Source organism: Paroedura picta, chromosome 2 (assembly GCF_049243985.1).
Source record: "Paroedura picta isolate Pp20150507F chromosome 2, Ppicta_v3.0, whole genome shotgun sequence".
NCBI classification, from domain to species: Eukaryota; Metazoa; Chordata; class Lepidosauria; order Squamata; family Gekkonidae; genus Paroedura; species Paroedura picta.
Window position 1 is genome coordinate 119,661,479 of NC_135370.1, and position 13,258 is coordinate 119,674,736.

At 49.3% G+C, this 13,258-nt stretch overlaps 1 protein-coding gene across 1 annotated transcript in view; it reads left to right on the forward strand.

Moving 5' to 3' along the window:
- The first annotated feature begins 1,291 nt into the window (after positions 1–1,291).
- The window catches only part of HSD17B12 (hydroxysteroid 17-beta dehydrogenase 12), a 231,456-nt gene continuing 219,489 nt past the window's right edge, over positions 1,292–13,258 (forward strand). Inside the window, exons 1-2 of the mRNA XM_077322224.1 lie at positions 1,292–1,395; positions 8,940–9,047. Of these exons, the coding sequence (XP_077178339.1) occupies positions 1,307–1,395; positions 8,940–9,047 (197 nt within the window). The 5' untranslated portion in view covers positions 1,292–1,306. The remainder of the gene's footprint in view (positions 1,396–8,939; positions 9,048–13,258) is intronic.

Below are 13,258 nucleotides of genomic sequence, written 5' to 3' on the forward strand. Positions count from 1 at the left end.
GGTGAGTGAATAGAAGGGTGGGGCTGTTAAAATGCATCCATGACTCCCCTCCTCTCTGTTTGGCAAATGTGCAAAATCTCAGGTTTTGTATCCCCCCCACAACCCCCCACTTAAAAGTACAAAAGATGGGGGAGCATGGGAGATGCCCCTGCATGGTGTGCTGGCCTCTCTATGGAAGTTCGTGTTTTTGAGCTGTGTGGGCTTTAAAATGTATTCAGCTCCTTACACACCCTCTAACATCACCTTTGTCTCCCCTTTCTCTCCACGAAGCCCCCCTGCGTTATGGGGTTTTAAAATAGATACAGGGAGGGGGGATGCAAGTGCACGAAAAAAGCCCTCCCCCAATGGGGTACTTGCTAATTAACTCTTTTTCCTCGATTTGAAGTGTTTTTCTGCAAGCACAAAGCTCCAAGCACAGACATCTTTTATGATGAACTGGAGCCTCTGAAGAGGAGAATCTGAACGTGACGTCAATCGCTGATAACTGACGCAGCCTTGCAAAGGAGTCTCAGGCTGGCTTCTTGCAGCCTGCGAGCCCTAATGGTTCTATTTTTCCCCCTTCTCCCTTCGTAGTGAATTACTAGAACGCAATCGCACACACACATGCACGTTTTAAAATGTGTGTGAGTGTACGTGTGTGTATTTATAGATTCTTTATTCTCCAGACAAAGGGTTGGGTTTTTTTTAAGGGTGGGGAAAGAGGAATGTTAAAAGCAACCTCTCTTTGTGCTGTGTGCAATTCACTCTATGCTGGGGTCTCTTTTTCTCAGAACAAGCAAGCCAGCTTGCTTGAAATCCACATTTGTGCATGCTGGTACCATAGTGCATGGCCGTTTGTGTGTGATTGTTGTTGTTTAAAGCTACTTATGAAGACACTGCGAGAAGACAAGCACAACAATGATTGCAAGGCAACAGGCAGAAAGGCAGTACAACTGTTTTTGAGGGGGGGTTGAACAATATGGAAAGCGATCAATTACCACCCCCACCCCAATTCTCTGCAATGTTGCACCTAAAACAATCCTGAGGAGAAAAGCTGGGGAGTGGGGGGGCAGGTGAGAGACTTAATGCACATTTAATATTTTGAACGTAATGTTCCAGCGAAATGCCTTTGTGTGGATTTTTTTTTCTCCCCTGCACTTGCTAAAAATAGCACCAGGGTTTTGATCGCGTTCCAGAAATAGACTGAGGGTTGCACTTGTATATAAACGCCAGCGCGGGTGGAAGAAAACCTGGACATCACCGCAGTATTTTTTCCCAACTACTGTCTGGAAATTAATTGTTGGATTTTCCCCTCTCTCTGCCCTGTATGTTCTCCCCCCACATCATCACTTTCCCTCATCTCCCCAACCTCAACTCTCTTCCCCTCCCATCCCTACCAAAGGAGTTCCCGTTTGGGTAAGTAGTAATATTTCTTGTGCATGCTGCAGAGAGAGTGACGGTGGATCTTGCCTTTATTTTATGCATGCTTGGGTTTATTTTGTCTCTCTTGCTATTTTTATATTAACGGGAGGGGGTGGAGGAAGAGGGAGGGGAGAGGGGAACATACTCTTCTGCTTAACGAATTTGGTGCATGCACGGAACCCAGACACAGGGAATTCTTGCAGAAAGGGGAATCACCCTGTCGGTAAATCTCTGAATCAATAGCAAGCTGCAACTCTCTCTCTCCTTCTCTGTCGGCGCTATTGAGTCTCTCTCTCCCTGCCTGCCTCTCTCTCTCTCTCTCTCTCTCTCTCTCTGGCTCTCACTCTTTTTTCATTTTTCAGAAGGGTGGCTAGACGCAATCTAATGGCAAGGCTCCTGTGTAGCGAGAGAGAGAGAGAAGTGGGGGAGGAAGGGCTTGGTAGATGGCATAAAAGATCGTTGAATATGCTGACAGTATATCTTGCTCTTTTCTCGTGCTCTGCCGGAAAAGCCTCCGAAGCAGAGGCTGGCAGGGAGCTGTCCACGGAAACGGGTGCTGAAGAAGCATCCCTCCTCCTCCTTAACTGGGAAGCGTTGAGCGGTCGCTCTTTTTCTCCCGGGCAGCTCGAGCAGCCTGCCTGGTTCTCACCGGGGCATCCTTTCTGGCACAGATGCCGGGTGGGGGGTGGGGCATCAGCCGACACTTCGGCTCATTGTTAGTTAAGTGCCGGGGGCTTCCCTCCTAACATAGGTTTTCTCATCGCTGCGTAAAAGAGCCTCTCTGCTTGGACTTGCCTGCCCCTTTCCCGCCGGTGCGTTTGAAACAGCCTGCACCTGATGATGGTGCTTCGCAAAAGAGGAGTCTATAGGTTGTTTTATTTGGACTCACCCCTTCTCCTCGCTCGCACCCACCCCCTTTTCTCCTTCTGAAATGCCCACCGCTTCTGGCGAACGTTGGTGTCTGTGTTTGTTATCATTGCCCTTCCTTTGCGTCCTTAGACACCAGACGGGTTGGTGGAATGACTGAAAGGGGAGGCGAAGTTAGGCTGAGGGTTTGTTGTGGTGTGTACCGAACAGAGGCACCGTTACCTGGCGGATGCAAACATCAGTCCTCCTCCCCCGGTACTTCCTTGAAGCCACCCAGAGATGTTCTGGTTAGCCAGCGATCAGGCAGGCTCAGAGGTATTCTAGCTGGCACCAACCATGGCATCAGATTGCTCTGAAACACACAGACCACAGCACAGCTCTCTTTCCCTTTAATCCATGGCCTTCCACGCGAGAAAGGGGCAGTGCATTCCCAAACTGGTATGGGGGAAGGGCTCTTGTAGTAGCAACCTGACATCTGCAAAGGGAAAAGATGTAAGGTGGGTAAACGCGAGGGAAAGAGATCTCCAAAAAGGACAGGAAAGAGCAAACAAAACACATTTCAGGCTTAGAAAATCGCTGCACCTACCACACGCAAAGCCCAGCAACACCTGCGGTTCCTGCAGACAATGAGAGGGATGCAGACATGGTCATCGGAGAGCACAGAAGGTAGAGAGATAGGCTTGGTCACAGCAGCCTTGCCTCAACTTGCGTGCAATAGCTTGAGCATTTCTTGCCATTGAGGCAAGGCAAGCCGGCGAATCAACTGCTGAGCAAGCCACCACCCACTGGTGCCCTTCTAATGTATAGAGAAACCGTCCTATTCTTTGGCCATGCCTGGCTGTATTTGCAAAGGGGTCCTTTTGGTTCTAGCAAATGCAAACAGCTTCCAGTATCTTAAAGTCCATATGGATATATACATATGAATAGTGTCTAGACCTCACTACAAGTCGGTGAAAACCAATCCAAAAAGCCTCCCGCTCTGTCCGGCTCTCAGGACTCATCTACCCCCTCTCGCGTACACACCCTGTAGCCTCACTTTTACGAGATCACCCTCGCCCATCCCGTGGCACAGTGCATTAGATTACCCTTAACTGGATCCTATTAAATAATTCAATGGTGGCGGTGTAATTTTGGCTGCAAACTGCACGGATTTCCAAGTCGTGACTGTAAAAGTGAGTAATGTGTGCTGGCTGCGTCATGGCTCCAGTCACAGATGGTTTCAAACTGACGAGGAATCGTGACTTCGACTTGAGATGTCCCCTCTACATGAAAAGACCATCCAATCAAAACGGCGTCAGGGGGGCAGCTGGACTCCTCCGAGCTTGCTTTCTTGTTGCTTCCCCATCCGCATGTGTGTGCCTATATATATAAATATATATATAAATATATATAAATATATATAAATATATATATATATATATATATATATATATATATATATATATATATATATATATATATATATATATATATATATATATATATATATATATATATATATATATATATATATATATATATATAGCAACAAGTTGCAGAAGGGAAAGAGAGCTGGAGAAGAAGGGGTTAATCTTGAAGAAATCTTCTGCACTTAGCAAGATCGTGACCCTCCCACACACTACTGTAGTTTATATACATACCTGGAGGCAGGGATGCTTTGCCACGAGTTTCCTAAAAAAAAAAGAAAAGAAAAGAAAAAAGAACCCAAAAAAAACTAACACGCACACACACACATAGAGGGGGAGGTGATTCCTGTACGTCCAAGACTGGATCCTACTCAGCACAGTGGCCACTTGAGCGCCTGGCAAAAGGTAAGTGAAGGGGAGAAGGGAGGGGGCTACAACTTTGCGTCCTTCCTCCGGGGAACTGCTCCCCACCGTTGCAAGATGCCCGTTCAGAAGGTCTCTAAAGCAAGGAAGTTGGGAGCAAATCCTCCTCCTCAGTGGGTAGCAGCGGTACTTGAAGGGGAAGAGGGAGCAGGTAGAGCTCAGTAGGAGCTTGCGTCTCGACGAGGATGCCTTGGCTGCGCCGCCGCCGCCGCCGCCGCTGCTGCTCCCGCTGCTGGTGCTGACTGTTGCTGGGGCTTGGGGTGGATTTGGTGGAAGGACGCGGCGGAGAAGGTAGGAACTTTCGGGGCTCTCGGTAGGGACTCGGTGCTCTCGAGGCGTGACAGCAGTCGCAGGGCGGAGGCAGCCCAGAGGGGGGAACTTCCAAGTTCTTGTCTATTGACTCTCGGGCGAGGGCTTCTTCTTGAACTTTGCGTAGGAACTCCGAGGAAGTGGCGACTCTTTCTCTATCGAGCTGCTGCAGACGGGCACCATGGCGGGGCTTCCAGTTTTCGGCAGACGAGGAGTTAGTGGAGGGGCACGATCTGGGAACTTTTTAACTGGGAAGATGTCGCCTACCCCCCCCCCCCTCCCCGAATCTCTTATGGCAGAGGCTCGGAAGCCACTGGGGTGGAGTGATGGGCAAAGAAAAGTACAGCCCTCGCCTTGCCCACCACCCAGGCGTCCCAACGCAGAAGGGGTCCTGGGTAGGGGTCCTGGGTCTTCAGCAGCGGCCATGGGCTGACCACCACTAGTGGGGAATGCAACTCTTGGGTGACGGTGCCTGGGGGCGACGAGGGACCCCCGTGCTTTGGAACTTTTGACCGGGGATTTTGGTGCACTTTCCGGGAGCCCATATGGCACAGGAGCTGGACCGTTGGGGTGCGCCGCCTCCCCAGCCTCTCTGCTCCATTTAGATTCATGCCTTGAAGGCTGCCTTGGAAGCAGCTTCGTCCGGAACCCACCCGAACCGAATCTCTCTTCCCCCCCCCCACAGCCCCCCCCCTCCGGGGCAGTACGCAGCAGAAAAAAGTCTGGCAAGGCCAGCAACCCTAGGGGACGTGGTCTTCTCTTGTCTAGGGTTTGTTGAATAATTAGACATGGAAATGTTTCTTTCTGTTGCTCTCTCTCTCCCCCCCCCCTTTTGGGGAAAAAAAGAGGGAGAGGGAGAGAAATGTGAGGAGCCTCCTGATTGGTGAGTGACGATTTTAGTCCGCACCAATGAACTGCTTGCCTCGTCTCTATTTATTTAGTGCTCAGGGGGAGAGTTTTCTCTTTACGCAGCGTCTGTGCAGAGCGCTAGACCCTCTGCTCCGGAGCAGAGCGCTGGAGGGGTGTGGGGGGAGCGCCGTCTGAACTCGGCTTCGCTCGGAGAGCCCCCCTCCCCCGAACCCGCCAGCCCGTGCTGCCAGCCCCTTCGCGGGGAGGGGGCAGGAGGACGGGGCCCGGCACGAAGGGCTGGGCCGAGGGAACCCCCTCCCCTCCTTCCTTCCCCACCTCCCGCTCTCCCGAGTTGGAGCCCTCGGCTGGGGCTTGGAGAGGGGCTCGGCGGGGACGGAGCGGGGCTGAGGGGACGGACCGCGGGGCGGCTGGCGATCCGGGAGTGTCGGGGCAAGCAGCAGCCAGCCGGCCGTCTTTGGGGGCTTTGGATTTCCCCCCCTTCCTTTGGTGGCAGCCGGATGGATGGATGGATGGATGGATGTAGGAAGCCACGGGAGACTTTGTCCTTCGCGAATCTTTTTGCGGTCTGGGCTTGCTGTATATAACTACCTAGCCGGGAAGCCCTTACCCCAAAAAGCATTCGCGGAGGGCGCTTTCGCCGAAGGAGCAGCTGCGCGACCGCCGAGCCTTGGACTTAACCTAGACTCTTGGGGCTCCCTCCTTCTCCTCCCTACCCCCACCCCCCTCACCCCGACCCCTTCATCCCGGGTGTGTCTCGAGAGAATCCCACGCCCTCCCCCCGGACCCACTCCCGCCACCTCTTCCCAGCCCAACTTTCTTCACCGACTTCCTCTCGCTCTCTTCCGTGGCCGATGTGATGCTTCTGCCTTTAATTTTTTTTCTTTCTTTCACAGAATAAAATGCAATAAAACTTTCTCAAAGTTCAGAGCCCCCCCCCCATTTCCCCCTCCCGCTAAAAGGGCGTGCTGTGTCTCATCCCCCGGCACTCCGTGTGTGGGGTGGGGGGGGAGGGGCGGGAGCGGATCTGTCATTTGCCCTCTCCTCAAAAGCGCGACCTGACTCTGTCAAGTCACGCCGGGAACGGAGGGGCGATCCCGCTTTATCCCAAGGTGGGAGTGGGTGGGAGAGTCGGGAATCACCCCATAAATAATAGGGAGGGGGGAAGCTCACGACTCAGCCGCGGTTCAGGGGAGACTCCCGTAGCAGGCGATGCCTCTCCCTCCCACCCACCCCCCCCACCCCCCCCGTCACTTCCAACCTGCTTTTAGGCAACTTCCCACCGCTCGAGCGCCCGGGTCTTCCCTTTCCCAATTCCAAATGGCCCCGATCGGGGTAAAAAAGACCAAATCCGGGGGGAAACCCGGCCGAGACGGTGCTTTTGGACGAGGTGATTGGTAGCGAGCACAGCCGCCTCAGCCCCAGCTGTCTAGCACGGTGGAAAGGAAACGGCCGCCTCGCCTTTGCTTCGCCTTGCTTTGCCTTGCCTTGCCTTGCCTTGCCAGAGACACACAGCGCGGAGAGGAGTTCGACAGCGCTTGCCTTGCTTTGCCTTTCCCCTTGGCTGTAATTAGCGAGCCGGCTGGCCTGGGCAACAGAAAGAGATGGGGGGCGGATGGGCGGCGGGGGGGGGGGCGGGTTGCCCCCAGCCTTCTCCCAAGAAGCAGCATTCCGCTCAGCCCCTCGCCCCGGACAGACCAGGCAAAGAGACAAGAGGGGAACCACAGCGAGTTGCCCGTGGAATGCCCGCTTGCCGCAATCTAAAGGCCTATTGGCTGCAAAGGCCTTCTGGGTGGTGGTGGGGGGGAGCTGCCCTTCTCCAACTCTTGACTGCTCTCAGGATTCCCCCTCTCAAAGTCTTCCAGCCAACCCAGACTGGGATTCGGCCGAGGAAGGCAGGAGGGAAGGAGGCAGCAGAGCCACTCAGGGCCAGGGGCAGAGCCCAGGAGAAGGAAGGGCTGCTGTTCCTCCAGGGATAAAAGAGGTTCTGACAACCGGATGGTATTTCAGGAAAGAGTAAAAAGCCGCCCGAGGGTTGAACGGAGAAGCCGGGCAAAAACAAAGCAGCTCATCGGATTCCTGTCCCACCTGCCTTTGCCAAACTTGGTCCAGATTCGTGACTCTCACCTCCGTAGTTCCAACTGGCTTGCGGCAGGGAACATCTGAAGGGCCACTCCACCCTGCAGGCGAGGGGCATTGGCCCAAGGTGTCCCTTTTCACTCTCCTGCATCACCAACACCACCAGCCCCCAGTGCATTTGGAGCCACCTTTCTCGCCCTCAGCAAACCTTCTTTAAAAGCTTTCCGTCCCAGAGCATCTCTGAAGGGCCGGGCGCCCAGGACAGATGGGGAAAGGGAGAAGGGAGCACAGAGAGGGATGTGCTGTGGAAAAACCGCTTTCCTTTCGCCTGGCCCATCCCTGCCGGAGGAGAATCCCAACCTAACTAATCTGGGAGGGGAGGGGTGTCTGAGGAGAAGCACTGAGAAAGCCAAACCACCATGGATTAGCTCATCTGCTCGGCTCTGTACATTGGCAGCCAACTGTTGCTACCAGTCTGGGGAAACTGATGGAGTTGCGAGAACCTGAACCCCGCTCACCAATGCGGGTTAACAGGAGGGAAGTAAATCCTGCCGCCACTTCTCTCACTCCCTGCCCCGGCTGTGGTCCTTTTGTTTTCAATGGAGCATCTGGCCCAGTGGTGGGAAGCACCCTCAGGAGCTGTTCTTTTCTGCGAAACTGCGGCAGCCTGGCTTGTTCGACGTAAAGGGCAGCGAGGCAGACCCTGCCCTGCTAAAGTGGGCTGTCCTGGGTGGCAGCCTCTGGATCGGGAATGGGGTGGCTTTCTCCTGGGGGTGAGATCAAGGGGCTTTCCCAAGCGCAGCCCTTTGCGGCTCCCTCCGGAAAGGCTTTTGCTGCTGGAGAACAGGGCCAGGATGCCAGCAAGGCCTCATCTTCCCGTGCCTTTCCTTGCAGTGAAAAAATCCTCACGTCCTTGCAGGCATAGGCTGCGGGAAAACTGGGGGTGCGTCAAAAAGGAGGTTGATTCTTTATTTCCAGGACTGGGGTGGGATGGGAGGGTAGAATGGCTAACCTTTAACAATTCTGCATGCCTCACTTTTATGCTCCTTTTGCTGTTTGTGAATAGAGGTGGCTTCCAAAGGAAAGGATGAGGGAGAGAGAACAACATCTCCCTGGTCCCAGATAGTACCCCCCTTCGAAATGCTTAGCCCCTCCTCCCCCTTGTACATTTCCTTACCAAGCGAGGGATGCCCCAAAGCCCCAAAGCCCAGGGCAGCTAGCTGAAGAACGAGCCAAGCAAGCTGAGTCAGTTGAAAGTGCCAAAGGCCTCTCAGGAGCTCCGAGAAATGAAATGGGCAATGGGGAAGGAAAGGGTTTCATGCACAGCTCCCCTTTCTTCCTGTTCTTGGAAAGGTGCTCTTGGCCACATACGCTCCTCCTGCAGTGTGTTTGGAAAAAACTTCCGAGCTCTACTTGAGAGCCAGAGCGGTCGGAATCCAGGCTTATGCGAAAGGCTCTTTCAACAGAGGGATGATCATGCCCCCCAAAAAATTTACCTTCCCCCACCGCCTCCTTCCTTGATTCCCTGCAACAGAATCTCTTTGCCCCGGGGCAGCACTAACGTGAGGGACGTTGTGCTTCTTGCAGGTGGCTCCTGTGTTTGGGCTCTTGCATGGGCATGGAGGCCTCTGCAAAGAGATCGGATTCTCAAGACCAGGAAGGAGAAGAGAGGACTCGCCTAGTTGGGAAATGCAGGTGAGATTCACGCCCACACACCGCTCATACACAACTCTAACAGCATGAGCCGTGTTTGCACCAAAGGTCACAGCAGCAATGAGATGGCTTGGAGAGACTAAACAAGAGCCAAAGAGACTAAACAGCCTGATCTTGATTTCACTCCCACCTACTTGGAACAGAGGAAACCCTCTTAGGTAGGAACATCCTGTGTCATCTCCACCCCCCAGTCTGCAGATCTATTACTTGTAGAATTCAGGGCTTGCGTATAGAAGAACGGATTAGAAGTGTCTGCCCCCAAGGGGAGACTCACTTGTCTCTTTGTCTTTTTGGAGAGAGCCAGGAAAACAAACTCTGACCTGGGTAGCCCAAGCTAGCCTGATCTTGTCAGATCTCAGAAGCTAGGCAGAGTCAACCCTGATTACTGTTTGGATGGGAGACCTCCATGGTCATGATGTGGAGATAGGTAGCAGCAAACCACCTCTGAATGTCTCCCACCTTGAGAAACCTACAGGGTGGCCATAAGTCAGCTGTGACTTCAAGGCACTTCCCACCACCACTTCCAGGAAAACAAAGCCCTAGAAATAGCTATGATGCTGATCAAGGTGACTTGTTAACTTTATAGGAAGGGGGAAGGAAACACTCTCATATAACTTTTGTGCTGGCCCCTTCAGCAGTCAACAGGAATTAGGCCGAGATTCTCCCCTCATCCTGCAAAGATTAGATCTAAAGCTGGCCAGTCATTAGCATTGTGTTCCCTACCAGAACAAACATGCTAACTTTCATTCATGACCCCAAAGGAATTGCTTTCAGCACAAATGATTTATAAAGGCGTCCAGTTAATGTGCCTGGGATATATGTTAGGCCAAGCTCATCCTTCATCTTACTCACAAAGGGAATGACCAAATAAAAATCAAACTGAAATGGAAGTTTATTTATTATTGCGGAAAAAGTAATGGAAATAGTATTTCTATTCACCTATAAGCCCTCTCCTTTTCAAAATAGAATATATTCATTTATTTCTTCCCAGCTTTTAATGCAACACGAAAGGCCCTTTTCATCTCCAGCAACCTGTTATACATCCAGACGAAATCCATTTTTCTTTTTGTATGTTTGTGTGTCCAAACCATAATTCAGTTAAAATGTAAGGGACAATTTAAAGCCTCTGCAGTCCTAGAACTGCAGCCTACCTAATTTGAGAGGAAGTCCTCCCCTTTTGAAAAGAGTTTGCAGACCTGGTTTTCTTTTGACAAGATGGCAATGTTGGCCTTTAGAATGGGAAAAGAAAAAAAGTTTTAAAAAGTAAAGAAAAGAACACGGGAGTAGGGCAACCTAACAGAGAAACCATATAATGGCATAAAAACAGGATATCTCAGTCTCATATGAGATGGTGATTTAATCTTCTTGTGTAATATCATCAAATATACATTTAAAAAATCGCTTGGTCAACTAATGTGGCAAAAAGCAAATAGCAAGACAAGCATACCAGCTGTGTCTTGATCTCTATACAGACCCTCTTCAGTAGGAGAAAGGTCTCAGCATGTGCAAAACTGAGAAAGGACTCCAAAATGGCATGGCTGGCTCGTTCGTCTTTCTATTTGCTTTTTGCCACGTTGGTTGACCAAGTGACTTTTTCTGTGCTAATATGGTTTATGTATACTTGGTGATATTACACCAGAAGATTAAATTGCCGTATCATAGACTGAGATTTTCATAAAAAATAGATTTATAAATAGATTTATCGAACCTCCCCTCTTAGTCCAGCCGTCTTGGGGCAGTGTGATGATGATGACCGCTATGATTATATTAGCCATTCAGTCAAGTCCGACTCTTGGCACAACTGTCACCACGATTTCCAATTTTGCACCACTTCTTATAGTTGTTAAAATAACAGAAATAAAACAACAGAAAATAAGCAGTTAAAACACCATAAAATAGACAGTGGAATTGTCCCTGCATCCTTACTGGCAACCTCTCCCGCATTAATATTTTAAAAATGTATACCAGAGCATAGATATTACAAAGGAGTGTGTGTGCGTGTGTGTGTGTGTGGCGGTGGGGGGGGGGTTCTTAGATGTTACTGGCAGCCCAGCCTCAACCAAGTGCCTAGTGGTTTTGTGCCATGATACGATTTCTCTTTATTTGGTTGGTCTTTAGAAGAGAACACCTTTTCATTGAAATGACCATGCTTAACAAACATGGATAATGGCTCCACTGAAATTAAAGTAGAGCAACAACAACAATCTCAAAACCCTCTCCATGAGCAAGATAAGATCTTATAAAATTTCAGTTGGCATTTAAATATATATATTTCTAGTCCCAACTACCAGCCTAATTAATATATATAACTTGGAGAAAGAGATCTGAATCAAAATCTGCAGGGTTTTTTTTTATCTCATCAAAACCAGTTTTAACTATTTGCCAGGTGAATTAACTCAGAGCTTATAACCACAGGCTTCAAACTTGCACACGATTCTCTGCTGGTAAAGATCAATTCGGTTTTTTACATATATACTTGTAATGATGCATCAATAGCAAGGCTGCCGCCATAAAGCTTGCTTCACTCCCTGTCCTGTTGATCTTTAGGAAACCACAACACATGCTACACAACATGTCGTAAAATACTGAAAAGTTCAGTGCATTATTTATCGAAAGAATCAGGGGGGTATTCTATAGACTGAATTTATTTCATAGCTAGAGAGAAGAATCTAGCCTGGTCTGTCTGTTTTTAAATGGGGCGGGGGTGAGGGACAGAATAATTAAAACATTTGATTTAGTCTTGTCAGACAATTTGAAATAAAGAGAATGAGAAATAAAATACATTAATTATGGATTTATAAGTATCTAAAGTGGAACAACTGTCCCCAAAGTCCATTCTAACAAACTATATTTAGTATTACAAGTCTTTGACCAGAGTTTTCAGGATATCCCTCTATTAGACTATTTCTGTCAATCTTTTGTGGCCCCTAATTGCATAGGAAGCCAATATCAGCACGCCAAGTATAATGCACAGTTTTTTGTAACACTACAGAATGTTCTCCGAGAAGTTTGGAGGCATCAAACACATGATGTTATCTCTCCCCACCCCCCTCCTCATTGCCTTGGGCCAAGCTCCTTAGCATAGGGCTTAGCCATTTCTTTGCAGCTCTTATATCATTATTATGCTTTTTAGAAATATGGTCAGGATGGCTATGGGGTACAGTACCACACAGTATAACAATTCAGTCCATGTTTACCTGGAAACAAATCTCACTGATTTCAACATGATTTATACCCAAGTAAGTATAATTAGAGTCAGGAAAGAACATTAATTGTATGACCTGGAAAGATATCAGAATAGGCGTAAGATGTAAATAAATACATTGAGTGAATGCCTTTGCACAGGTGGGACATGTACAGTTTTAATCTGGCCCTGCCTGAAATTTGATAATGGGTAGATCTCAACAGCATCGGTGAATGCTTTTGCAGTCAGTATTCAGTTAGGCTATATAAAGATGTACCTTCCTGAAGCCACGAACAGGTGCTGGTTTTTCTGCTGTAAGGTGTTAAGTCTCTCTAGTGCTGCTCAAATGACATATATATGGCCTCTGATTCCAGTGTCGTCTGCTTGGGTTTCCCCCCCCCCTTAAGTACCCTCCGTATCTATCTGATTAAACATTTGTCAGGTATTTAGAAAAATCTTTCTTTAGACTTGGAAAACTGTTTTGAGAAGTGGGTAGGTGGCTTTGTGATTGACACATGAGCCACTAAGCGTTCGGTATAACCCTTTCAGCTGCCCAATGGGAAACATGGACTTCCTCGAGTTTGAGCCAAATGCTGCGAAAGGCTCCCACAGTTGGCTCACTGATGAAGAAGTCTGGGCCCCCTCTTAGCAGAGGAACTGATACATTTTATCAAAGCACATACAATGTTGCATATTATCCAGCAGCAAGCTAAGGAATTCATGCTCCTACAGTAAGCCCTGTGAAACATTGATCACAATGCCACACCCAATCAGTCTCATTAGTTTGCATTTCCTGTGTCTAAGATTTTCTGCAGGCCAACATATCTGTAAAGTACAAGAGCTGACTAGAAAGCACATTAAAATAATTTTTACCAATACATTAACCTGGCCATATTACACTGTTGCAGAGTATCTGCTAAGCGAGCTGACCATTATAGATATCCATAAATTAAATCATCTTTAAATTTGGGGAATCAGTAAAAGGTAATTTCTCTCTGTTTTGTAGTTT